Below are 26464 nucleotides of genomic sequence, written 5' to 3'. Positions count from 1 at the left end.
CCTTCTGTATTGATACTCCTGAAATTGGTTATTTTCTACAATTGAATTACTGTCATTTCTGTATGACTTGATTTTAAAAAATGCAAAGTCTATACAAATAGATTTTATAATTAAGTTGAAGTATTTCCTATGTAAGTATTATTTTGACATTTCTTTTCAGTGCAAGCAGCAGCAAGGTATACTGTGAAATTATGCTTTTGTGCAAGTGAAATAGAAAATAAGCAAAATGGAAGTAGTATTAAAGTCACTTTAGATAGTACATTATTTAAGTAGGTTTTTTGTTTTTTTCTTATTCAATACCATAACAAGTTTTCTAATAGGGTTATTTGATATAAGAAAGTTTATTGCTTATGTTTGCAATCTTTTGGTTTGGTTTTGCCATTAAAATATTTGGTTTCTATTTTTACTCTTTTAAATTTTTTAATTTTTTCTTTATTTTTGAGAAAGAGAGAGTGCGAGCAGGGGAGGGGCAAAGAGAGAGGAAGAATCTCAAGCCGGCTATGCACTGTGAGCTCAGAGCCCAACGTAGGGATTGAACTCACAAAACTGTGAGATCACTGCCTAAGCTGAAATTAAGAGTTAGGTGCTTACTGACTGAGCCATCCAGGCGCCCTGGTTTCTGTTTTTTAAAGTTGTCACATATTTACACTTGTAATTTTTTCCAAACAATTTTAAAGACTGAAAAGTTTCAATTTATTAATGCCTAAAACTCATTTTGGAACTTTTTTTTTTAATGTCAAGAAAATTTTTTAAAATGCTAAAAAAAGATAAGGAAAGATTAATCCATTGGATTTGTTAGATTTGCTGTTCTTTTGTAAGTGTGATGATTTATATTATGGTTTCTGTTATTCAATCATGCGTCAAAATATTATGCATATCTTTTGGCTTACGTAAATCTATTTTTGGAAAGGTGTAACTTTTGTCATAATAGATCAAGCTAGGGGTTTCTTAATCCCTTTGACAGTGGGATCAAAGGATATTGATGTAAAACCATTTTAGTTGCTGTTGGTTGGTTACTCAAAATTTTGGGATGCTGCTTGAACTTTGTTTACTGGTTTTAGTAAATAATTATGAATATATCAATTTGTTGATTTATCTCATGATCCTATTTATAATTTATTTTCCTTGTGATAATTAAATGTAATAAATTCTTTGTAATCTACATAAATGAGTGATCTAATTTATTGTCTCACTACTGCAGTTTTTGGGGCAGCAGATTTCTGAAGAACTCATCCCTGATTTGAACCAAATAACTGAATGTTCAGATTCTGTGGAGCTAGGGAGGTTGCTCCAGCTTATTTTAGGTTGTGCCGTCAATTGTGAAAAGAAGCAAGGTAAGTGAATTTCAATCAATTCAAAGTCAATCTGGGAATATTTACTTTCTAGGAACAACCTACATTGTTATAGAAAGTAGCATAAAAATTCACTGTTGCATCTTGCACAAATCACCTGGAAATGTAGCCTAGGAGATCTTAATTCTATCCCTGTTCTGTCATTAATAAGTACAAATCTTAGTTGTACCTGGATTCTGAGATTTATATTCAGTGGCTAAATTAAATGTATTTTAGTTTAATTAATTTAATTTATAATATTCAGTGCTAGGACTTAGTGGATATTTAGTAAAAATTGTACTTGTTCATCTGCTACATTTTCTGATAGAAGATAGAATCTTAGGCTGATTCAGATTTTTATAAATAAATATGCAGATACTAAGTTATAACCCAAGCTTCCTCAGATGATATTCTGCTCTTTTCAGAAGAATGCCTGTCCAGCGTATCCTCCACTTAAGCAATCTGATGACACAAACGTAATTGTTATATTGGTATATCCAAAAACAGTGACTCATATCCTAGTGAATACAAAAAGAACATTTTTGGTTGCATGTAGTGAATGAAATAATGAATGGAACACACCAAAATTTACTTCCTTCAGAGTCTTGCATCATTCTGGGTGGTGAGATTTTTGTTGCTGATGTTTTTTGCAGGAGTCATCCAAACTTGGTCTCAGTATATCACCTTTATGAGAGAATGTTGGGTGCTTAAGTTTGTAAAAAACTGTAAGCCAGGATTTTAGAAGACAAATTCAACATTATCTAGTGAAGTAATAATATGAGGCAGGTTAAATTCAATAAGAACAAACTCAGGAAGGAGAAAGATAAAATATATGAAATTAATTGCTTTGTTTTTTTAAGTTTATTTATTCTGAGAGGGCTGGAGAGAGCATGAGCGGGGAAGGGACAGAGAAAGAGGGGGAGAGAATCCCCAGTGGGCTCTGTACTGTCAGCACAGAGCCTGATATGGATCTCAAACTCATGAACCATGAGATCATGACCTGAACTGAAGTCGGATGCTCAACCGACTTAACCACCCAAGCGCCCCAGAAATTAATTGCTTCTCAATAAAAAAGGACAGCGACTGGGTATCAGAAAATCTTGGTATTAGTTCATCTCTATCATCAACTAGCTATTTTTTTCTAGGGCAAGTGAGTATTTCTCCGCAGGCTTTTATTTTTCAGAGATAGTGTCAAAGATCTATGTATTGGGGTTTTTCACACAAATAAGGAGAATTTGGTCATCAAAAGTTATTAACACTTTCATAAATTTTAATTACAAATTGACAAATAGCAATTAATTTATAAACCTAGCAATTTTTTGTTATTGTGATCCTTTTTATTTTTTATTTGATTAATGCTTTGTTTCTCTTTCAGCTACTGGTTATTTATAACATCTGTTTGCTTAATTTTAGCACATTTGTCAGTTTTTTTTATTGAAGTGTAATTGACATTCAATTTTATATTAGTTTCTGGTGTACAGCATATTGATTTGACACTTCTGTACATTACTCAGTGCTCACCATGATTAGTGTAGTCACCATCTGTCTCCAATGTTATTACGATGTTATTTACTATATTCCCTAGGCTGTACTTTCATTACTGTGACTAATTTATTTTATAACTTTAAGTTTGCACCTCTTAATTCCCTGTATCTGTTTCACCCATTCTCCAGCTCACCCCTTCTCTAACAACCATATAAGCGAAATCATATGGTATTTGTCTTTATCTGACTGACTCCTTTCACTTACCATCATACTTTTTAGGCCCATCCATTTGTTGAGAACGCCAGATCTCATTCTTTGGCTGTGGCTGAGTAATATTCTGTTCTGTGTATGTAGACTTCTTCTTCTTTATTCATTCATCTATTGACAGATATTTGGGTTGCTTCCATATCTTGGCTATTGTAAATAATGCTGCAATCAACATAGGGGTGCATGTATCTTTTCAAATTAGTGTTTACATTTTCTTTGGTTAAATACCTTGTGTTGGAATTACTGGGTTGTATAGTAGTTCTGTTATCTATGTTTTTGAGAACCTCCATACTGTCTTCCACAGTAGTTGTACCATTATATATTCCTACCAACAGCACATGAGGGTTCCTTTTCCTCCACATCCTCGCCAACACTTGTTATTTCTTGTGTTTTTTATTATAGCCATTCTGACTGGTATGAGGTGATATCTTATTGTGGTTTTGATTTGCATTTCCCTGATTGTTAGTGATGTTGAGCATCTTTTCATGTACCTGTTGGTCATTTGTATTTATTCCCTGGAAAAATGTTGGGGTCCTCTCATTCTTAAATCAGATTGTTTGTATTTTTGGTGTTGAGCTGTAGAAGTTCATCATGTATTTTGTATATTAACCCCTTATTAGATAGATAATTTACAGTTATCTTCTATTCAGTGGACTGTCTTACCTCAGGAGACATATCTATAAATATGTTGCTAAGGCTGATGTTCAGGAAATTACTGCCTATGTTTTCTGTTAGGAGTTTTACGGCTTAGGTCTCACAGGTTTCCCAGCACCATTTATTGAAGAGACTGTCTTTTTTCTATTGTATATTCTTTTTTTTTTCTTAATTTTTATTCATTTTTGAGAGCGAAAAAGAGAGAGGGAGAGAGAGAGAGAGAAAGGGAGGGAGAGAGAGCGTGAGGGGCAGAGAGGAAGACACAGGATCCAAAGCAGGCTTCTGGCTCTGAGCTGTCAGCACAGAGCCTGATGCGGGGCTCAAACCCACAAACCACAGGATCATGATCTGATCTGAAGTCAGATGCTTAACCAACTGAGCCTCCCAGGCACCCCTCCATTTTATATTCTTGACTTCTTTGTTATTGATTAATTGACCGGGTAGGTGTGGGTGTATTTCTGGGCTCTGTATCCTATTGCATTAATCTATGTTTCTCTTGTGCCAGTACCAGACCATTCCAATTACCACAGCTTTGTAGTATATCTCGAAACCTGGGATTGTGATACCTCCAGCTTTGTTGTTCTTTCTCAAGATTGCTTTGGCTATTCAAGTTTTTTTGTGGTTCCATACAGGTTTTAAGATTATTTATTCTAGTTCTTTGAAAAATGCTTTTGGCATTTCGATAGGGATTGCAATGAACCTGTAGATGTTTGGGTAGTATGGACATTTAACAATATTAATTCTTTCAGTCGATGAGCATGGTACATCTTTCCATTTGTGTCATCTTCAATTTCTTTCAGATTTCAGAGTACTGGTCTTTCACTTTATTGGTTAAATTTATTCCTAGGTATTTTATTTTGGCATAGTTGTAAATGGGATTGTTTTCTTAGTATGTTTCTGCCACTTCATTGTTAGTATGTAGAAACACACCAGATTTCTTTATATTGATTTTGTATCCTCCATCTTCACCTCATTTATTAATTGTAGTAGATTTTTGGTGGGGTCTTTAGTGTTCTCTATACACAGTAGCTTGTCATCTGCAAATAGTGATGATTTAACTTCCTCCTTACCAGTTTGGGTGCCTTTTACTTCCTTACTTTTCTGCGGTTGTCGCAGCTAGGACTTCCAGTAGTACTGTGCTGAATAAAAGTGGTGAGAGTGGACAGCCTTACCTTGATACTGATCTTAGAGCAAAAGTTTTCAGTGTTTCATCATTGAGTATGATGTTACCTGTGAGATTTTTTTATATGACCTTTATTATGTTGAGATATGTTCCCTCCAAAACTACTTCATTGAGGGTTTTTATCATAAATGGATATTGTACTTTGTCATATGCTTTTATGCATCTTTTGATGTGATCACATGGTTGTTATTAGTCCTGTTGTTGATGTGATGTATCACATTGATTTGTGAATATTGAACCACACTGGCCTTCCTGGAATAAATCTCACTTAATTGTGGTGAATGATCCTTAAAGTGTTATTGAATGTGTTTTGCTAATATTTTGTTGAGGATTTTGGCATCTGTGTTTGTCAGAGTTATTGGCCTGTAGTTATCTTTTTTAGTGGAGTCTTGATCTGCTTTTGGTATCAGGGTAGTGTTGGCCTCATGGGATCAATTTGGAAGTTTTCCTTCCTCTTCTATTTTTTGGAGTAGTTTGAGAAGAATAGGTATTAACTCTTCTTTAAATGTTTGGTAGAATTTACTGTGAAGCCAGCTGGTCCTGGACATTTGTTTATTGGGAGTTTTTTTTTTTTTTTTTTTTTTAAATTACTGATTCAGTTTCATTACTAGTAATAAGTCTGTTTAAATTTTCTTTTTATTCCTGATTCCATTTTGGAAAATCATGTTTCTAGGAATTTACCCATTTCTTCTAGGTTGTGTAATTTGTTGGTATACAATTTTTCAAAATATTCTGTTGTAATTCTTTGTATTTCTGTGGCATCAGTTACTATTTCTTCTCTTTCATTTTTGATTTTATTTGACTTTTTTTTTTTGACTCTTGATGAGACTGGTTAAAGGTTTATCAATTTCATCTTTTCAAATAACCAGTTCTTGGTTTCATTTCATTTCTATTGTTTTTTAGTCTCTTTCCTTAATTTTACTATTATCTAATCGTTATTATTTCCTTTCTTCTATTAACTTTAAGCCTTGTTCTTCCTTTTCTGGTTTCATTAGGTGTAAGATTAGGTTGTTTGGGATTTTTCTTGTTTCTTGAGATAGTCTGGTTTGCTATAAACTTCCCTCTTAAAACAGCTTTTGCTGCATCCCAAAGATTTTGGACTCTTGTGTTTTCATTTCCATTTGTCTCCATGTATTTCCTCTGATTTCTTTGTAACCCATTGGTTGTTTAGTACCATGTTGTTTAGCCTTCTTGTATGTGTGGGGTTTTTTCCAGTTTTTGTTTTTAATTTGATTTCTAATTTCATACCATTGTAGTTGGAAATGATGCTTATTATTATTTCCGTCTTCTTAAATTTATTGAGCTCTGTTTTGTATCAACATGTGATCTTTCCTGAAGAATGTTTCATGCACACTTGAAAAGAATGTGTATTATGCTGTTTTGGGATGGGATGTTTTGTATATATCTGTTCAGTCCATCTGATTAAATGTGTCATTCAAAGTCACTGTTTCCTGTTTCCTGTCACTGTTTCAGATTTTCTGTCTGAATGGTCTATCCAATGATATAAGTGAGATGCTAAGTCCTCTACTATTGTATTTCTGTCAGTTTCTCCCTTTATGACTGTTAATATTTGCTTTATGTATTTAGGTGTCTCTTTATTGGGTACATAGATATTTACAATTGTTATATCCTCTTGTTGGAATGATCCCTTTGTTATTATGCAATGCCCTTCTTTGTCCCTTTGCCGCAGTCTTTGTTTTAAAGTCTATTTTATCTGATATAAGTATTGCTATCCTGGCTTTTTTTCCCCCCTTATTCCATTTTCATGGAATATTGTTTTCCATCTCTTCACTTTCAGTCTATTTGTGTCTGTAGATCTGAAGTGTCTTGTAGGCTCATATAAATTTAGCATATAGATTAGTTTTTTCTTTTTTTTAATGTTTATTTATTTTTGAGACAGAAAGAGCGTGAATGGGGCAGAGAGAGAGGGAGACACAGAATCTGAAGCAGGCGCCAGGCTCCAAGCTGTCAGCACAGAACCCGATGTGGGACTTGAACCGTGAGATCATGACCCAAGCTGAAGTTGGATGTCCAACAAACTGAGCCACCCAGGCGCCCCAGATGGGTCTTGTTTTCTTTTTTTTTATTTTTTTTTATTTTTTTTAAATGTTTATTTATTTTTTAGAGAGAGAGAGACAGAGACAGAGACAGAGCGTGAGAAGCGGAGGGGCAGAGAGAAAAGGAGTCACAGAATCTGAAGCAGGCTCCAGGCTCTGAGCTGTCAGCACAAAGCTCAACGCGGGGCTCAAACTCACAGACTGTGAGATCTTGACCTAAGCTGAAGTCGGATGCTTAACCGACTGAGCCACCCAGGCACCCTGGGTCTTGTTTTCTTATCCGTTATGTCACTCTATGTCTTTTGATTAGAGCATTTAGTCCATTGACATTTAAAATAATTATTGATAAGAATATACTTATTACCCTTTTGTTAATAGTTTTCTGATTTTTTTTTTTTATAGTTCTTTGTTCCTTTCTTCCTCTCTTGCTCTCTTGTGGTTTGATGGCTTTCTTTAGAGTTATGCTTGGATTCCTTTCTCTCTATGTTTTGTGTATCTATTATAGGTTTTTGACTTGTGGTTGCCACTGGGTTGATGTATAATATCCTGTGTGTTTGACAATTTATATTATGTTGATATTTATATTAAGTCACTTAAGTTTGAACACATTTTGAAAGCACTAAATATTTACTTCGTTCTTCACATTACATATATAATGTCATAGTTTACATCCTTTTATTTTTTTTGTATCCTTTGGCTAATTTTTGTAGATATAAATGATTTTACTGCTTTTGTGTTTCATCTCCATACTGGCTTTATAAGTAATTAATCTACTGCCCTTAAAATACATTTGCTTTTACCTGTGAAACATTTTCCCTTCATAATATTCTTACATCTGGTTATATCTTTTGTTTCCCACTTAAAGAATTCCTTTTAAAATTTCTTGTTAGGCTGAGTTAATGATGGATGAACTTGTTTAACTTTTGTTTGTCTCAGAGACCGTTTATCTTTCCTTCACTTCTCAGTGATAACTTTGTTGTGTAGCGTATTCTTGTTTGTAAGGTTTTTTCCATTCAGCTCTTTGAATATATCATGCTACTTCCTTCTGGTCTACAAAGTTTCTGCTGAAAATTCAACTGATAGCCTTATGGAATTGCCCTTATATATAACATTTTTATTTTCTCTCGCTGCTTTTAAAATTCTCTATCGTTATTTCATTTTAATTATATTTATCTTGGTGTAATCCTCCTTGTATTCATCCTGTTGGACGCTCTGTGTGCTGTCTGGACCTGGATATTTGTTTCCCCAAATTAGGAAAGTTTCCAGCTGTTATTTCTTCAAATAATTTTCTGCCTCCCTTCTATCTTCTCCTTGTGGGACCCCCTAATAATATGAATGTTATTTGTGGTAATGTTGTAGAGTTCCCTTAACCTGTTCTTCTTTTTTTTTTCTTACTTTTTTTCTTTTTGCTGTTCAGCTTGGGTGCTTTCTATCACTCTGTCTTCCAGATCGCTGATTTGTTCTTTTGCATCATGAGATCTGCTGTTGATTCCCTCTAGTGCATTTTTCATTTCAGTTATTGAATTTTTCAGCCCTGACTGGTTCTTTTTTTTATATTTTCCATCTCATGAAGTTTTCACAGAGTTCATGCACTCTTTTCTCAAGTCCAGGGAGTGTCTTTGATTGTTAGTTTGAATTCTTTATCAGGCATGTTGCTTACCTCTGTTTCATTTAGCTCTTTAACCATGATTTTGTCTTGTTCTTTCATTTGGGGTATATACTTCTGTCTCCTGATTTTGTCTAACTCTCTGTGTTTATTTCTGTGTATATTAGGTAGGTCAGCTACTTCTTCTGGTCTTGAAGATAGTGGCCTGGTATGGAAAAGTGTCTTACAGCACAGTCCCTCCTGGTCATCAGAACTAGGTGCTCCAGGAGTATCCCCTACATGGGCTGCCTGTGCCCTACACTTGTGGCTGGGCCATCATAACCTTCATCCCAGCTAGCTGCAGTCACCTGCTTTACCTGCTGTGGATGCACTGGGCAGGATTTGCTCCCAGTGCTATTGAGAGGCCAGACTGAGGCTGCCATGGGCCAGTTGGTGGGTGGGGCTAGTGGTCAGCCTCGCCACCTGCAGTTAGCCTCTATACCACAGCTGTAAGTCTCACTGAAGAGCAGGGCTTACTCCCTGTGCAGCCAACTAAGAGGCCTAGCTGCAGGAATTGCAGCTGTGCTCATGTTTGGGGTTATTTACTCACCAACTCAGGGTTGGAGAACTATGGAGTGGGACAGGCCTGGCCAGTGCTACCTGTCAGGTGTGGCAGAGCTGGAGCTAATTTGCAGGGTTGCCTGCCAAAGCAGGCAGGTTGGGTGGGGCATGTCTGCAGGGTAGCACTGGGGCAGAGCTTGTGGCATTAGCGAGCTAGAAGGAGAGTGTTACAACTGGCTCCCAGAAGCATCTCCTTAGTGGGGGAGGGAAGAAGAGTGGCACTAGCCAGCATTTTTCCCTGGGAGGAATCTGCAGATCCTGCCCTTCACGCACATACTCTGAGATTAGTCACTGAATTTCCTTCATGTATACCCCAGGTGCTTTTCAAACTGCCGCCTCTGTGCTGTGTCTAGGGCTGAGTTATTTAGTGTGCTGGCTCTTTAGGGGGGTGGGGGAGGGTGGGACTCTGTTTCCTATTGCCTTCAGTAGGAAACTCTCTTGGCGTTGCTGATTTTTAAAGCTCCCAGTGTTAAGTCAGATATTATAGGGACTCATCAGACACAGGGTTGCCCAGTGTGGGGTCTGATCTCGCTTCTCCATCCTTGTATTGCCTATCCTGTTTGTGGTTGGTCCCACTGGGGATTTGGTTCCCAACCATGTCTTTGCCCCCCCCCCCCCGCCCCCACCCTTTATATGTGGCCTTCTCTCTGAGACTAGCTAAGGAAGGTCTGTTTCCCTAGTCTTTAGGTCATTTTCAGAGTTAGTTTTGCTTAGATGTAGCTGTTGCCTTGGTGTGTCTCTGGGTCAAGTTTAGCATCCTCTTACTCTGCCATCTTTTCCACATTTGTCAGTTTTAATAGTCTTTTTCAAAAAAGTAACTTTGGCTTTCACTGTATTTTGTCTGCACTATTTAATATCTGTTTTATCTCATTTCATCTCTTTTCTTGTGAATTGATCAGTTCTTCCTATTCTAAGTTATAATTGACATTTTCAGGTGTAATTTTCCCTTGTTATGATTTTGTTACCTTCCATGAATTTTAATATTACTTTCATAATTTAGTTCCAAGCATTAATAGAATTTTTGTCCCCAGAATTTTGAAAGGAAATTCAATTTCGGCATACATAAATAAAAGTTTAGCAAGTGGTAAATATAAAGAAATAGTTTCACTGTCTTGTTAAACACATCAGTGTTACCTAATTGGATTTAATTTTGGAGATATGTGGGCTCTCAGATTTTAGGAGTGAGCAAATAAATGAAAAAAAAAACTTGCAGTAATTTAATTGAAACCTAAAATACACCCAAGATGTAAAACAGCTTCCATACCTTTATACTTTGCAATGAGAATTGAGTTCAAAATGATTCCAAGGTATTGCAATAGTCTCAGTCTTGAAAGAATGAACTTGTTTGGTTAATAGTACCACATTTATCTTGGTGGGAAAAGAGATAATTTTTTTGAAGGTTTCAGCAGACTTGAAACTCTCCGTTACCCAGAAAATCCAGTTAAAGGAAATCCTTGCATTGCCTGTGCTTTCTCTACTTAACTCTTCCCCTCCCCCTCCCACTCCCCACCTAGTGGTCAGGTGCATACCAGAATCTGTCAGAATCTTTGTCCAGTTCTTGACTTCACAAATAAAAGAAAGATTTAGAGAACTTTCAGGAGTGTTCCAGGACAATCATTTAAGCAATAAAAATATTTGAAAATAATGTTTTTTTGGAAATTTGGAATTATATGGAAATTGTTTTAGCTGGAGAACATGCCATCAAAGTTGATTATGTAAATATATGAAACACCTTTTCTTATGGTTCTTCATTTCATATTGGGACAGACTTAACTTATTGCATGTGTGTTTGTGGTAAGGCATAAGGATCTCCTTGAGATGAGACTTGATGAATATTGAGTATGTGTTTATAGGAGGCTATATAAGTCCCTTCTTTGAAAGCCTTCCTGAAATGAACTACATAGGTGGTAAGATTTAATTCTCTGGGCTGAAGATTTAACATTCATTTAATATGTATGAATTCATCCCATAATACTGAACACCTAAGAAGAGGGAAGAAATTGTCATAATTGTTTTAAGATTAATCATAATTTCTTCTTTTTCTTCTTATAAGAAAAGTAGAGGTTTTCTTCTTTAGGAAAAATAAAACATTTAAAATTTGGACATTTTAATTCTGCTTATATAATTTTGGTGGACTTATTTCTTGTGGAAAAATATACTTGCATAAAGAATATGTGTGGTAAATGACCTTTTATACTATTAATTGAATGGCTAAAGTAACATAGAAAAGAGTAGATTCTTTTTATCATATCTATCTTTTTTTTTTAAATCACAGAACATATTCAAAATATAATGACATTGGAAGAGTCTGTTCAACATGTGGTCATGACTGCTATTCAAGAGGTAAGTTTTTATCATTTCACATATGTATGAAAATCCTAAACCTAATGACACAAAAATTATCACATAAATCTTATGGATGTATATTTTTCTACTTGTATAAACTTGCCCTTTGCAGCAGGTTTATTTACCTTAAATTAGTGTGCCTTCCTTTCTTTTCTTTCTCCAAAATATCTTAAAAAGACTTCAAGCCCAATTTTAGTACTTCTGTATTTTAAAAGATAAGTTAATATTGTCAGGTTCCCTTTTTTTTTTTTTTAACGTTTATTTATTTTTGAGAAAGAGAGAGACGGAGCACAGCAGGGGAGGGGCAGAGAGAGACAGAGACACAGAATCCAAAGCAGGCTCCAGGCCCCCAGCTGTCAGCACAGGGCCTGATGTAGGGCTCCAACTCACAGACCATGAGATCATGACCTGAGCCAAAGTCAGACACTTAATGACTGAGCCACCCAGGTGCCCCTGTCAGATTCCCTTAAATAACTTCACCTAAGCAGGATAAACAACCTCTGACCAGATAAGAATCTTTATTTTTTCTTTTTTTTTCTGCCAATTAGAGTAGTCTTTCTTGAAATTTTAAAGCATGTGTGTAAATATATCTTACATTCATTTTCTGAATGGAGAAACTGTGAGCAAATATGGTGATAGGTTTGGGAGTTAGGTAGCCTGGGTTCAAGTGAATCTAGATGTGTAGGTTGAACCAGAATGGTTCAGAATTCATGTGGTACATGTTGATTCTTAACATCAGACTGAAGTGCAGTGTAGAGGATGTCCAAGGGGAGGTAGAATGAGGAATTAGTGAGTACAAGCAGTTTGACAGGGGCATGATTTGGAAGGAGGCATCTCACAGGAGGTTAGCAGTGTGTGCTCTGAGTTTGCATTGTTGACTTGAATTTAAAGCATCATAGTACGGGGGCGCCTGGGAGGCTCAGTCAGTTAAGCATCTAACTTCGGCTAATGTGATCTCACGGTTTGTGGGTTCGAGACCTGCATTGGGCTCCGTATTGACAGCTCAGAGCCTGGAGCCTGCTTTGGATTCTGTGTGTCCCTCTCTCTCTGCCTCTCCCCTGCTATCTCTCTCTCTCTCTCTCTCTCTCTCTCTCTCTCTCTCTCACAAATTGAATAAATATTAAAATAAAAACGAAAAAAAAAATTAAAGCATCACAGTACATATGTCTGTGTTTCATATACAAAAAGGTTACTTTTATAAGATTTTTTTTTCCATATAATTGTAACTCCTACTTTTAAAATGACTTCTCAAATTAGGAATTTTGCTATATCACTCATTTAAAGGCTGTATTTTAAAAGTGTTAATTTTATGGGACAATCTTTTTTTTTATTATTTGATGTGTTCAGTGTTATTCAGTAGTTCGTCTTTTAGAACTTAGATTACAATTTTTCAGTATACAAGTATTTTAAATTTATCTGTGCATTTCAAGTACACTTTACTCCTGATGTCCCCACTGATGTAATAGTTGAAATGTTGTGTTATTTAGCTTAAGTCTCTAATGAAGTTTTTATTTAAATAATATTCTAAGGATCATCAAGGAAAACTGAATATAAAGCATTTTACTGCCCTTTTAAGTAAACTTATTTTTACTTCATAACTTAGTCTCTTTATTGTACTTAACATTGCTACTTTAATTTCCTAGTTGATGAGTAAAGAAATAGTGAGCTGTCCCACAAATGATGCTGTCGGAGAATTAGAGCAACAGGTAAGTATCTTAGTATGTGGGGAGAGTATTGAAAACAGACATGCAGTTCCTTAGCCGATTACTATCATAAGGCTTACATAGGCGAACATATGCAAGAATATTCTCCTCCATGAACTGTAGCTTGTTTATCCTATAATATCTCAATTGAATATTATTATGATTTCCTTCATGAATGCAAGTAGTGTTGGTTTCCAAAAGTTTTTATGATCATGTTCAGAGATGAGTGACATTGCACTTTTCTTCCAAAACTTCTGATATATATGTGGCTCATGCTAGATGATTGCACAGTTAAGTAGCAGACAGTTGAAAAAATTCTGCTAAGTTGTCATTTATCTAATATGATAATTTTTGTCATGTTGCTGTCCTCTCTCCTGATTGTGAAGAAACAGCTCCATGACCCTGCGCTCAAGTCCCCTTTCTCCAGTTCTAGGTTCTCTTGCATTCTGGTTCACACGGGGGAGGGCACTCTCCTGGGCTGTGGGGTGGGGCACAGGGACAGGCCGTTGCATCTAGCGCTTTTCCTGCTCTACTTTGGAACACCTGTTTTTCATGAGTGTCACCAGGCATCTCACCAAGTATTCCAAACTAAAATTTTCCTAAGAAATTTCTATTTGAATTTAAACACTGTGTTTTTTCTAAGTTTTGTGTAATGAAATTAAACAACATCCTCTAGTATTCTGCTGTTTGAACATTTCATAAGGAGTGATGCGTGAAAGGGGAAAAGGTTAGCGCACCGTGTCACAAGGCTGGAAGAGGCCCTCTGGCCTGCCAGCACACAGCTAAGGCCTTGTCACCCCCTTCAGGGCATCTAACCATCGTTTTGTTGTTGAATCACTGTATGATGTATGTCACTAATATGACATTCTATGTTAGTGATACTTCAGGTTTTTTTTAAAAAATGCACATTGAACCAGAAAACAATTTTTTTTTTATGAAGATTTACCTAAAATTTTACTTCTGTGGGACCTTTGCTTTAAATATTAATGAGACGGTGTAAATATTCACACAGAAACAACAAACTGAGACTTATTTGTTAATAGATAAAATTTTCTAATGTTTTTGTTTAAATTCCAGTTCGTTGACATACAGTGTAACATTGGTTTCGGGTGTACAATTTAGTGATTCAATTCCATGCCACACTCGGTGCTCACCACAAGTGCTCTCCTTAATCCCCACCACCTGTTTCCCCCATCCCCCCACCCACCTCCCCACTGATAACCATCAGTGTGTTCTCTGTAATTAGCTTATAAAACTTAGCACCCAAAAAACAAATAATCCAGTTTAAAAATAGGTAGAAGACATGAACAGGTATTTTTCCAAAGAGGACGTGCAGATGGCCAACAGACACATGAAAGGGTGCTCAACATCCCTGATCATCGGGGAAACTCAGACTAAAACAAATGAGTGCCCGTCTTTACTGCAGCATCCATGCAGCTGAGCTCTGTTAGAGAAAAGCACAGCCATTTATTTGAATTGAGGTCACTATAGATGCATGATTTCCATCTGCAGTTAGGTCTTCCTCATTGTTTTATACTAATCAGCACCTTCTCCTGTGACCAAACACCTTTTTCACACAACTGTCCATTTGCGTCTGGTCACCCTCTTAAAATCTTCCCCCTCACTCTGACTACTAGTTGCTTATTTATTGACTGTCCACTACATCCCAGAGACCCTGTGCCGACTGCTTTTCCTATGCTGTCTAATTTGCATAGTAACCCTAGAAAGGTTCAAATGGAGACTTAAAGAGAGTAGATTTGTTGATAAATTTGAATGTCCGTGTCTATGTGTCCATACACATATTTTTGAACTTGTGTCAGAACACATCTTTCTAAGAATCAGAACGTTTTCTGTTTCAGCTTAAAAGGGCCTTGGAAGAACTTCAAGAAGCACTAGCGGAAAAGGAAGAACTGAGGCAAAGGTGCCAAGAACTGGATATGCAGGTGCAGAAGAGAAACCCATCCGAGGGAAACTTCCTCTTTAAGTTTACGGAGGTTTTATTGTAAATAATTCATTGGCACAGTGGCTCGGAGGAGGGGTTCCATTCCAGGGAGGGAAATTTTAACGTGTTTGTTATAGGCTTGAACATTCAAGCATGAACTTCCTAGTTACTTTTCTCTTTGAGTTGAAAATTGGTGATTATTTCTTTGAGAAAATCATTTTAATTGTGGAATTTCAAGTATTTAGATGAGCCCTTAGTTTCTTTTGTAAAAAGGAGAAATTCAAGTATCTACTGCATAGAGCGAATATTTAAATGAGGTCATTTATGGAAGTATTTAGAAGTGCTTTTCTCCCCTTCCCCATTAAATGCAGGTACCAAGTTTGTTTTGCTAACATGTACATGTATCTGAATCCATGTGTATATAATTCTTATATTCACATGTATGTACATGTTAGCAAAATAAACGGCATGAGAGACAATAGTTAACGTTTAATAGGGTAGATGGTCACACTAGCCCACCTATATTCAGATGGTCGTATCCTCTCAAACAAATTACTTAATTTCTTTATAGTTCAGTTTTCTCTCTTGAGAAGTGTTGTGATAATAGTGTGTTTCTCCCAGAGTGTTTTTATGAGGATTAAATGAGTTACTATGCATTAAGCACTTAGAGTAGTACCTGACGCACATAAGCACTATGTGTATTTGCGCGTATTGTTATTGTTATCTGAAAAGTGCAAATGCACAAGTTATGCAGTAAGTCTTAAAAAATTATGCAAAAGGGTAAGTGTACTGGCATAATGTGCTAAATGTAAATTGCACATTTTTATTCAAATAATGAGTTACATAAATAATTTACTCTCTGAAAAGTAAGAAGACAAGGAACAAGGGTTGTGAGAGCATCATCCTGGCTTGATGAGATAAAGATCTAGACTGACAGGGCTGCGTAATATTTCTAATCCGTAAAGGCTTGCACATAAGGAAAAGAGAAGTGACTAGGTCACGGTGACTCAACTACTTAGTACAGTGACAGCACTGCAGTTCTGGTCTTTTAACGTCATTCTTTAAAAAATCAGTCCCTTTGTGTTTGAACAAAGTTAATGTTTATATTTGAACAAAGCCAGTACCTCAAAATTAGGGGGCTTTCTATATGTTCTTCTTTCATGTTTCTTGGCCACAGTTATGTCACATGTTACAACAAATGCATACACATATACAAAGCATCTGAGATGTGTTATTGCCAAATAGGATCTTATTCACCTGCCAGAATACCTGATATAAAGAACAGAGGATTGAATCATTCAGGCCTTAGCAGTCTTATGTAGGATCTCTGTACATTTTCTAGAAATTCTTATTTGATAAAGAACACAAAATTCTATGTTAGAAGATGTGTTTGTTATACATAGTGAAGAGCATGTGATCACCTGATTTTAGCAGTAAAGTACAGACAACTCAAGTTTTTGATTCTAGTATTAAAACAGAATCAACCCTCAGATTATCTGCACACAGGAAATGAATGATTATATAATAGAACAAAAAGTAATTAATTAACAACATAGAATCCACATAGGTTCACATGACATATATCCCAATTTTATAAGGCACATTTTTTTTCATTTTTTTAAATGTTTATTCATCTTTGAGAGAGACAGAGACAGAACACGAGCAGGGGAGGGGCAGAGAGAGAGGGGGGTGTAGAATCCGAAGCAGGCTCCAGGCTCTGAGCTGTCAGCACAGAGCGCTATGTGGGGCTCGAACCCACAGACTGTGAGATCATGACCTGAGCTGAAGTCGGACGCTCAACCGACTGAAACACCCAGGCGCCCCATAAGGGAATTTGTTTTTGAGAAATCTTTACTTTTAATCATATGTTACTTGAGAGTTGTTTTTGAATTGGGGCAGAGGGGATTGTTTTAATACCTGACCAAATGTAGCAAAAAAAGAAAAATAAGCTGCATAGAAATGCACCAAGGACAGGTAAACAAGAAAAAGGACATAACTTGTGAAGTCAAAAAACCGACAGTCAAGGAAAGAAGCAGGCATGTGACGTTGACAGAAGTGCTGCATAGCGAGTATCTGTTCTCCTTTCCTCATCCCTGACCCACGCAGGGGGATCCACGGGAATCTCGATACTTCTCCCTGCGGTCTACACAGTCAGGAGAGTCACCCTTCGATTCTTTTGTTTTCTTTCACTGGACTGGGGAGGAGCAGCTAAGACACTACGGGCCTGACTCCTGATAGAAGCAGTCTGTAGAGCTACACACTGACTGGGGAGAGGGCTGATGTCCAAAGGATTTCCTCCCTGGGAATGGGAGACACTGCTCAGCACTCTGGTGGAAGGTATTTAAACCTCAGAAGTGAGAGTGTAGCCCAGGTGTCGTAAAGACTGCGCCTTGCCTCAGCTTGCCCCCTCCTTCCCTGACCATTCCCAAGGCTGTAGAGTGGTGTGGAGGGAGCCATAATGAGAGAGGAAGGCACACTGGATCTTCAGTAGAGTGGAGACGTGTCAAGGAGTCTTCAGTCCATACTGGAACATCTGGTGTATCCTGACTGCCAACAAAGCACGAGTTAGATGGAAAGAATAGAAGCGTGACATCCGTGCAAACAGTGCAGACTAAAGTGCACGTAAAAGACTTCAGCCAAGCTTAGAAAAATAATGTTTGCTTCACATTGTGGAACAGCTTCCTCAGAACACATCAGTAAAATAGATGGGGCGTGAAGACAACAAAGTGAGGTTTAAAAGAAAATTGCAGATGCACAGAAACTAATCACCGAATAATGGGAAACACTAGGCTTTATCCTAGGTAAGCCATTGAACTTCATGAATAGGAGAAGAACGAGTCCTTGGTTGTTCAGGTAGAAGAGGCAAATCACCCACAAAGACCAGACCATCAGTCTTCCCTACAACTTCAGTACCAGAATTTGGAAGAGCAGTATCTACCGAGTGCTTAGGGAAGCCGCATCGTGGCCAGATGAAGAGCTCAGATGCAGACTCACGAGCTGTTCTTGAAAAAACTGCTTGTTGATGGAGTCTAGCTAGCAAACATGTTTTAATCGAAATAAAGAATGCAAGAGTGGAGATTCTGTGGGGAAGGATCTGGTGAAGCTTGAATCCTTTCAAATACAGAACTGTGTTGGTTCTGTGCAAATTATGGTCATAAATTCTGATTCAGTAAATCAGGAAGCAGGTCTGATTATGTGTACTTAAAAAAAAAAGAAAGAAGAACTCCACGTGATATTTGGATGTGAAGTTTTGAGGAACTCCATTCCAATCAGGATATTATGGGACCTTCAGGCAAGTTATGACGTTTGCCAGTAGCTCTTATTCTGCCCTTCCAGCCACCATTCGTGACCCCCGGCAGCAGTCGGATGCAGTCCTTCACTTGCTGCGGTAATAATGCCATAGCAATGGTCACCCGTTCTTGCCTGGGGTACGTTAGAGAAGACATGCTCCTGTCCACCATTGTACAAGATACGTTTATATCTGAGGCAGTGATTTTCAAACTTTAATGGGATGACATTTTTATTTATTTATTTTTTTAAGTGGGCTTCGTGCCCAGTGCAGAGCCCAATGTGGGGCTTGAACTCATGACCCTGAGATCAAGACCTCAACTGAGATCATGAGTTGGATGTTTAACCAACTGAGCCATCCAGGCAACCCATATATTTGTTTAAATAAGCAAATAGGACACAAGTGTTACATTAAATCTGGGTAATGTAAGAAAATGGCGTGGTTTTTTTTTTTTTTTTTAGCTTTTTGAATTTTTCTGTCTCATTTTTAAATAATTTGACACAGGAACAAAGGAGAGAGAAACAAAGAAATAGAGAAGAAAAATAAAAACAGAGAAGGATAAAGGCAGGTACATAATGAACCTATGGAACTTGTTAAAGGAGATGTGTAGAACCACCACTGGACATTCTGTGTCATAGATGGGAGGGAGGGTGTGCAAGGAATTTGCATGTTTACTACCTTCTCCTTCACGTCTGTGGCTGAAGGTAGCTCTGGAGCCACACTGTGAAACATGGATAGGACCCAGGTTGGTTACACACCAGGTGTTGAAAACTGAATTTGCCCTTACCTACCTTATTTACGTGGTTCTTACACAGGTTGGAAGACTGAGGGCATTGTTTCTCTTTTGTGGATCTTTTTGTGACACCCTCTTCCCTCCAGCTAGAATGAGATTTTCTTTTCTTTGTGTCCCATCTCCTGCCCTATGGTATGTTTCCACCAAAGCACTTTGAACATTTCCTGTTGTGTAATTATTTACATTTTTACTATAAGGATGCTAAGGGTACAAACTCTCCTCCTTTCTCATATCTCAGTCATTTAGGGTTGTACATGACAGGTAATAGTCACTAAACTGCTTGCATGGCAAGGATAGATGCATGCATTGAATTTAGGGAGAAAAATTGCTTTCTCCCGTAGTCTTCCTGGGAAGACTTTTCTGAGCCTTTGTGTTGGTCATTGCCCATTGGTCATTGTGTTGGTCGTTGTGTTGGTCAAAGGCAAGTATTTGTAACTTGCCTATACGGTGTTGAAGGCACTCACTTGCTTTTAATTTCCTATTAGTAGCTCACTGTGTCGGTATACAGCCTCCTTCCCATAACTGGGTTGAATTAATTACATCTATTGAAAAAACAATCGCAAACCTATGTAGTAATATGTTGAAAATCATAATAGGTCAACTTTTTTTCAAAGGAAGCTTAATATAATCATATGTAAACTTCTGGTCTTACATATGACCAGGTTACAGCCTTTTTAAAAGGTTTTAAAAGATGTTTTTAAATGGAAAAGAAAAAGAACTGAAGCAAATCATGTTTGTTGCATTAATATGTAAGTAAAGTGAAAATGTATCAGGTACTGATATCGATGTGATTCTAAATTTTTAGCCATTTTAAATTATAAGCAAACAGTCTCAATGTGCAAATGGATTTAGTTCAGCTTTTTGTTACTGATTCATTAACCAAATAATGTGCTTGTCTCTGAAGACATGATATGTAACTGATAATTTTCTGCTGTGAACCTAAAATAACTTTGTGCATGTGTGTGTATTTTAGCTTATTAGGTAACAGCATCCTAATAGTAAATTTATAACTAAAAGAGGAACAAATTAATTTTTCAAAGCTTATCAGTACATCAGACTTTAAAGACTTAGAAAAATTTTCTTACCGAAACTAGGGCAAGCAATAACATTTTGAAGATATTCTCCTTGTATGTTTTAACTCGGTTTTCTCTGTAGTAATCAAATTACTTTGATTTCTTTTGTTTGACTCAAACATCCTAGACCCCAAATTCCAGCTTTGGAAGGATCCTTAGAAATTATGTTGTCTGATTGACCAAGCTAATTTAATGGCTTGGTCACATAGCAGTGTGGGGCTTTGGACTCTTAAGTTTTTTTTGCTATTGATGCTTATATTTGTGTATTTGTTTTTTAGGTGACTGCACTTCAAGATGAAAAGAACTCATTAGTTTCTGAGAATGAGATGATGAATGAAAAACTTGACCAGTTGGATGGATCTTTTGATGATCCAAATACAATGGTTGCAAAAAAGTATTTTCATGCACAGTTACAACTAGAACAATTACAGGAAGAAAACTTCAGGTAGCATTTTTAGTAAAAACCATTCCATGGATTTCTGTTAAACCAGGAGTTAAGAAGTCCTATCAGTGATGAATTATTAAGCATTTTATAGTGTGCTATAGCATGCTATAACTTTATAGTATGCTTAGAACACTGAAAATAGAAGCTCTGAAAATATCAAATGGTGTAAATAGTTCCTGCCTTCATGGGCTTGCAATCTAGTTAGGCAAGTGGGATATGTGTATAAAAAGAAAACAATTCAAAATAACTTGTGATTAGGGCCAAATAAAGGCCATAGGCAAGTCCAATAGGAGTTTAAGGGAATGACTGCTGAGATCTGGGGGTAATGGGGTGTTTCTTACATAGGAGAGGGAACCTGATAATAAATGGAAAAAATGGAAATCTTAACCTAAAGAGGTGCTTTCTATTTAAATTTTTGTATTTTTTCTTTGAAAAAAAAGGTGGTGTACATCTTTATTTTTTATTTATTTTTTTAAATGTTTTTTAATGTTTATTTATTTCTGGACAGAGAGCATGAGTGGGGGAGGGGCAGAGAGGGAGGGAGACACAGAATCTGAAGCAGGCTCCAGGCTCTGAGCTGTCAGCACAGAGCCTGACACGGGGCTTGAACTCACAAACCGTGAGATCGTGACCTCAAGCCGAAGTTGGTCGCTCAACCTACTAAGCCACCCAGGCGCCCCACATCTTACCTTTAATGAACGCTGTCTCTTGTGTGCTAGTAGCCTGGCCTTGGACTATATAAGGCCTTGAGAAGAGGCACTCTAATTGTACTGTATGTATTTTTTGTTACTTTTTTAAAATATAATTTCAAACAAACACAGTAACAGTTGCAAGAATAGCACAAAAAACTCCTTTATATCTTTTGCTCAGATTCTGCAGTGGTTTGGCAGTGTTTTCCATTTGTTTTAGCGGTCTCTCTACATATTCTTACAGATGCATATATTTTTTCCTGAACCACTTGAGAGTACTCTGGAGACGTGCACTTTTATCCCTGTATACTTTGGCATACATTTCCTAAAACAAGAATACCTTCTTATAAACCACAGTGTAGTGATTAAAATTAGGGAATTTGCCATTGATACATATTACCATCTAATCCACAGATTGTATTCAAATTCCAGTAGTTGTTTCATTGTCCTGTAGAGCTATTTTTTTTCCCGTTTCAGAATCCAATCCAGGATCATGCACTGCATTTAGTATTATTCTTACTCAATGGACTACACATCCATTACTGTCATCAGTTATTTGATGCTGGAATTATCCCAGATTCGACCACTGGGAATCCTTTCAATTGGCCCCTGTGTCCTTTCCAACCTGTCGCTATCCTTTGAGCACGTTCTTACTTTCCTGCACAACAAAATATTCTAGACTCATTCTCCTTCTTTCCAGACTCTGCAGTCAGCCATTTCTCCAAGGATTTTTAATTCCTTCTAGTGGAGAATGTTATTTAGAAACAAAGACCTGTGCTCCAAATGAGTGTTTTGGTCCTTGCTTCTAGGCCACTTTGGAGTACAGAGCTAGGAAATACACTAGCACAGGTTCCTACGACCGATGTTCACACTTGCCTGTGTCCACACGCTGGAATATACACGTCTGCATTTATTCTGTTTCTCAGTATGAACAGTGAGTTCATATTGACATCTTTCCTTTTAGTCCCCTGTCTTCGGGGTTCATTCTGATCTGCATTTCCATATTGTCAACTCCTCCAGTGGTGAGAAACCTGGCTCCCATTTTCCTGAACATATATTCTCATATACTTAATCCTAAAACACATAGAAAGCAATTTAAGAATTGCAGTCTTACCTTTTTAATACAAAATATTATTAGACTTCAGTATGTTTATGGTTCTTTTACAAGGTAACATTTACATGTTGTGAAATGAAGAAATACTGCGTCCAATTTAATGTGCTAACAACAGCATACATTTGTGTTATCACACTTTTATCAATATATGGTTCATTTCAGTCACTGAAAAAAGTTCTTTTATGCTTCTTCCCAGTCAACCCCTACCTCCCAGAGGCTAATTACTCTTCTGAGTAGTTTTCAGCATTGATTAGTTTTCTCTAATCTAGAGCATCATATAAATTGAATAATGCAGCATGAACTTCTTGGTGATTGGCTTCTTTTGCTCAGCATTTTTGTGAGCTTCATTTATGTTTTGAATGTATCTGTAATTCATTATTTTTTATTGCTAAATAGTATTCAAATATTTGGAATTATTCTACATTATACCACACTTTTATTTATCCATTTCCCTTTAGATGGGCATTTTGGGTTTCCCAATTGGGGTTAATATAAGTAAAACTAGTCTGAACATTATAATACAAGACTTTTTAAAGACATACGTTTTCTTATTTCCCATTGGTAAATACATACAGCAGTATTGCTGAGTTACGCACTAGCTGTTTAATTGTAAAAGATACTGCCAAACCGTTTTCCAAAGCGGCTATAACATTTTATACTCTATGAGCAGAGTTTGCTGCTTATTGCTCTAGTTGTTCTGTCTGGTAGGATATTTTGTTCTTATCTGTCTTTTTAACTTTAAACATTTCAGGGAAAATGTAGTAGTATTTCATTATGGCTTTAATTGGCATTTTTCTGACAACAAATGATGTGATAAGCCCCTTTTCAAGTGCTTATTGGCAATATATCTTACTTTGTGAAGTGTCTCTTCACACTGTTGAGCTGTTTTTAAATTGGGTTGTTTGTCATTATCAATTCGTTGTAGGAAGTTTTAAAAATTTGGATACAAATCGTTTTGTCAGATATATGCATAGTAATATTTCACTCATTCTTTGACTTGCCTTTTCATTTTTTAAATGGGGTCTTTCAAAGAGGAAAAGTTCTTAGATGATGTCTGATTTGTCAATATTTTTAATATTAGTGGTTTTTTGTGTATTGTCCAAGAAATCTTTGTCTACTTCCATGCCATGAAGATACTCTCTGTTATGCTCTTCTAGAAACTTCACAGTTTTATCTTTTACATTTAAGGCTATAGTCCATTTTGAATTGTTTTCTAAAACAATGGTGTAAGGTATGGAGGTCAAGCTTTATTTATTTTTATTTTTTATTTATTTTGTTATTTTTTAAAGTTTATTTACTTATGTTGAGAGGGAGAGAACATGAGCAGGGAAGGGGTGCGGGTAGGGAGAGAATACCAAGCACGGCTCTGTGCTGAGAGCACAGAGCCCAGCACAGAGCTTCATCTCATGAACGGTGAGATCATGACCTGAGCCAGAATCAAGAGCTGGACACTTAACCAACTGAGCCACCCAGGCGTCCCTATTTTTATTTTTGTTTTCCATATGGATATCTAGTCGTTACAGTTGGATCATTGAAGATATTTTAATTTTACTCCAAATTGCTTTGTATCTTCATGAAAAATGGTATCATAAAATTGGGTTCATCTTCTGGACTCTCTAGTTGTTTTCTCTTGATCAGATTGTCTTTATGCCTGTATGATGTGGTCTTGATTACTTTAGCTCTAAAGTAAGTTTAAAATCAGGTAGTATAAGTATTCCAACTTTGTTCTTTCTTTTCAAAATTTGTTTTGGCTATTCCAAGTCTTTTTGCATTTTCACATCTGTCAGTCAATTTCCATTTAAAAAAACCTTCTGTGATTATGATTTAGGTTCTGTAAAATTGATATCTTAACTATATTGAGAATTACCGTCTATGAACATGGTATCTTCATTTATTTAAGTCTTTAGTTTCTCCCAGCAATATTGTGTTGTTTCTAGCAGAGAAGTTTTGTGTTTTGTTAACTTTATTCCCATGTAGATGCTATTACCAATACAATTAAAATTATTCTGAAAAGTGGCTGCTAATATGTACAATTAATTTTTATATATTGAAACTCAAGCTTTTATTTTGAAACTTTTATGTCTTCTGAAACTTTTATGTCTTCACTTATTGATTCTAGAAAATGGTTTATGTAGAAAATTCTAAGGCATCCATAGTCATCTAATCTATTAATAGAGCTTTACATCTTCCTTTTAATTTCTGCCCTGTATTTATTTTTCTTGCATTGAACAAGAGAAGACATCTTACTTTATTCCAGGTCTTAGGGGGGAAATGTTCAATTAAGTACCATCAAGTATAATACTTGCTGTAAAGTTTTATAATGTGTTTTTTTTCTGTTTGAAGGAATTCCCCTTTATTTCTGGCTTGCTAAGAGTTTTTATTACTAATTGTTGACTTTTGTCAAATGATTTTTCTACATCTTGAAATGACAGTGTGGTTTTCTTTTTCATTCTTTCATTATGATTGTTGTATTTTTTGATTGTTGAACAATCTTATATTTCAGGGTTAGACCACTTTGGTCATACTTATTCTGCATATATATTAACTAGATTCAGTTTGCTTGTAGATTGAGAGAATTTTTTTTTTTTTTTTTGGTTGTCTTCATAATAGATACTGGTCTATAACTTTTTTTCTCATGTAATGCCTTTTTTTTAGGTTGTCAGAGTTCTGCTAGTCTCATAGAATAATTGGGAAGAATTCTCTCTGTTTTCTGAAAGAGTTTATGTGTGAATGATATTAAACAATCTGAGCCTATGGTTTTCTTTGTGAAAGGGCTTTTAATGACAATATAATTTCATCAGTGCTCATAGGGCTTCTTAGATTTTCTGTTTCATCTATGTCAGTTTGATAAGTTGTGCTTTTCAAGGTATATGCTTATATTTAAGACGTTGAATCTATTGGCATAAAGTTGTTCATAATATTCTTTCATTGTCATTTTAATGACTGTAGGAGCTATACTGATGCTTGCTTTTTCATTCCTGGTATTGGTAATTTGTATTTTTTCTCATTTTTCTTGATCACTCTTACTAGGGTTTCATCAATGTTATTAATCTATTAACTTTATTAGCTTTCCGTATTATTAGTTGTACATCTCTGTTCTTTCTTTCTTTCCTTTTATTTACTTTGGATTTAATTTGCTCTTCTTTTCCTAGCCTCTTAAGGTTGAAATTTGGATTGATTTTAAGACTTTCTTCATTTCTAATATATAAGCCTTTAAAATTGTAAATTCTCCTCCAAGCACTGGTTTAGCCACGTTCCCCAAATTTAACTGGTTGTCTTTCTGTTGTTATTCTGTCTGAATTATTTTCCAATTTCCTTTGTGATTTCTTCCTTGACTTGTGGGTTGTTTAGAAACATGTTGTTTAATTTCCAAGTATTTAAGGCTTTTCTAGACTTCTTATTGTGACTGATTTCTAATTTAAGTCTCTTATGGTTAGAGAACATATTGCATGGGATTGCAGTCTTTTGATATTTATTAATACTTATTTTATTGCTCATCATGTTTCATTGTGATTAGTGTTACATGTGCACTTGCAAAAATGTGTGTTCTGTCATTTTTGACTGACATGTTCTATACATGTCAACTGAATCATGTTGGTTGATAATGTTCAGATCTCTTCTGTATTTTTATGTTTAGTTTTTTTTTTTGTTTTTGTTTAGTTCTGTCATTCATTAGAGACTGGTATTAAACAATGATTGTGGATTTGTGGATTTCTACCCTTGATTCTATCAGTTTTTGTTTCATGTATTTTAAAACTATTTTTAGGTATATATATACGTTGATGATATGGCTTTCTAGTAATTGACCCTTTTATAATTATGAAACATTTCTTTGATAATACTTTTTTTGTCTTGAAATTTATTTTGTTTGATGTTACCATAACCAC

The 26464-nt window shown here is 36.1% G+C and overlaps 1 protein-coding gene and 1 non-coding gene across 2 annotated transcripts in view; both read left to right on the top strand.

Moving 5' to 3' along the window:
* The window catches only part of HOOK1 (hook microtubule tethering protein 1), a 70558-nt gene that overhangs the window by 19299 nt on the left and 24795 nt on the right, over positions 1–26464 (top strand). Inside the window, exons 5-9 of the mRNA XM_019449097.2 lie at positions 1202–1334; positions 11459–11526; positions 13173–13235; positions 15092–15175; positions 20608–20774. Coding sequence (XP_019304642.1) covers positions 1202–1334; positions 11459–11526; positions 13173–13235; positions 15092–15175; positions 20608–20774 — 515 coding nt within the window. The remainder of the gene's footprint in view (positions 1–1201; positions 1335–11458; positions 11527–13172; positions 13236–15091; positions 15176–20607; positions 20775–26464) is intronic.
* On the top strand, positions 13938–14059 carry LOC128776024 (U6atac minor spliceosomal RNA). The gene has a single exon (XR_008420999.1). It is a non-coding gene; the product is annotated as a U6atac minor spliceosomal RNA (small nuclear RNA).

Source organism: Panthera pardus, unplaced genomic scaffold (genome assembly GCF_024362965.1).
Source record: "Panthera pardus isolate Hobbes unplaced genomic scaffold, ASM2436296v1 HiC_scaffold_11, whole genome shotgun sequence".
NCBI lineage: Eukaryota > Metazoa > Chordata > Mammalia > Carnivora > Felidae > Panthera > Panthera pardus.
This window is presented reverse-complemented; position numbering and strand designations above follow the sequence as displayed.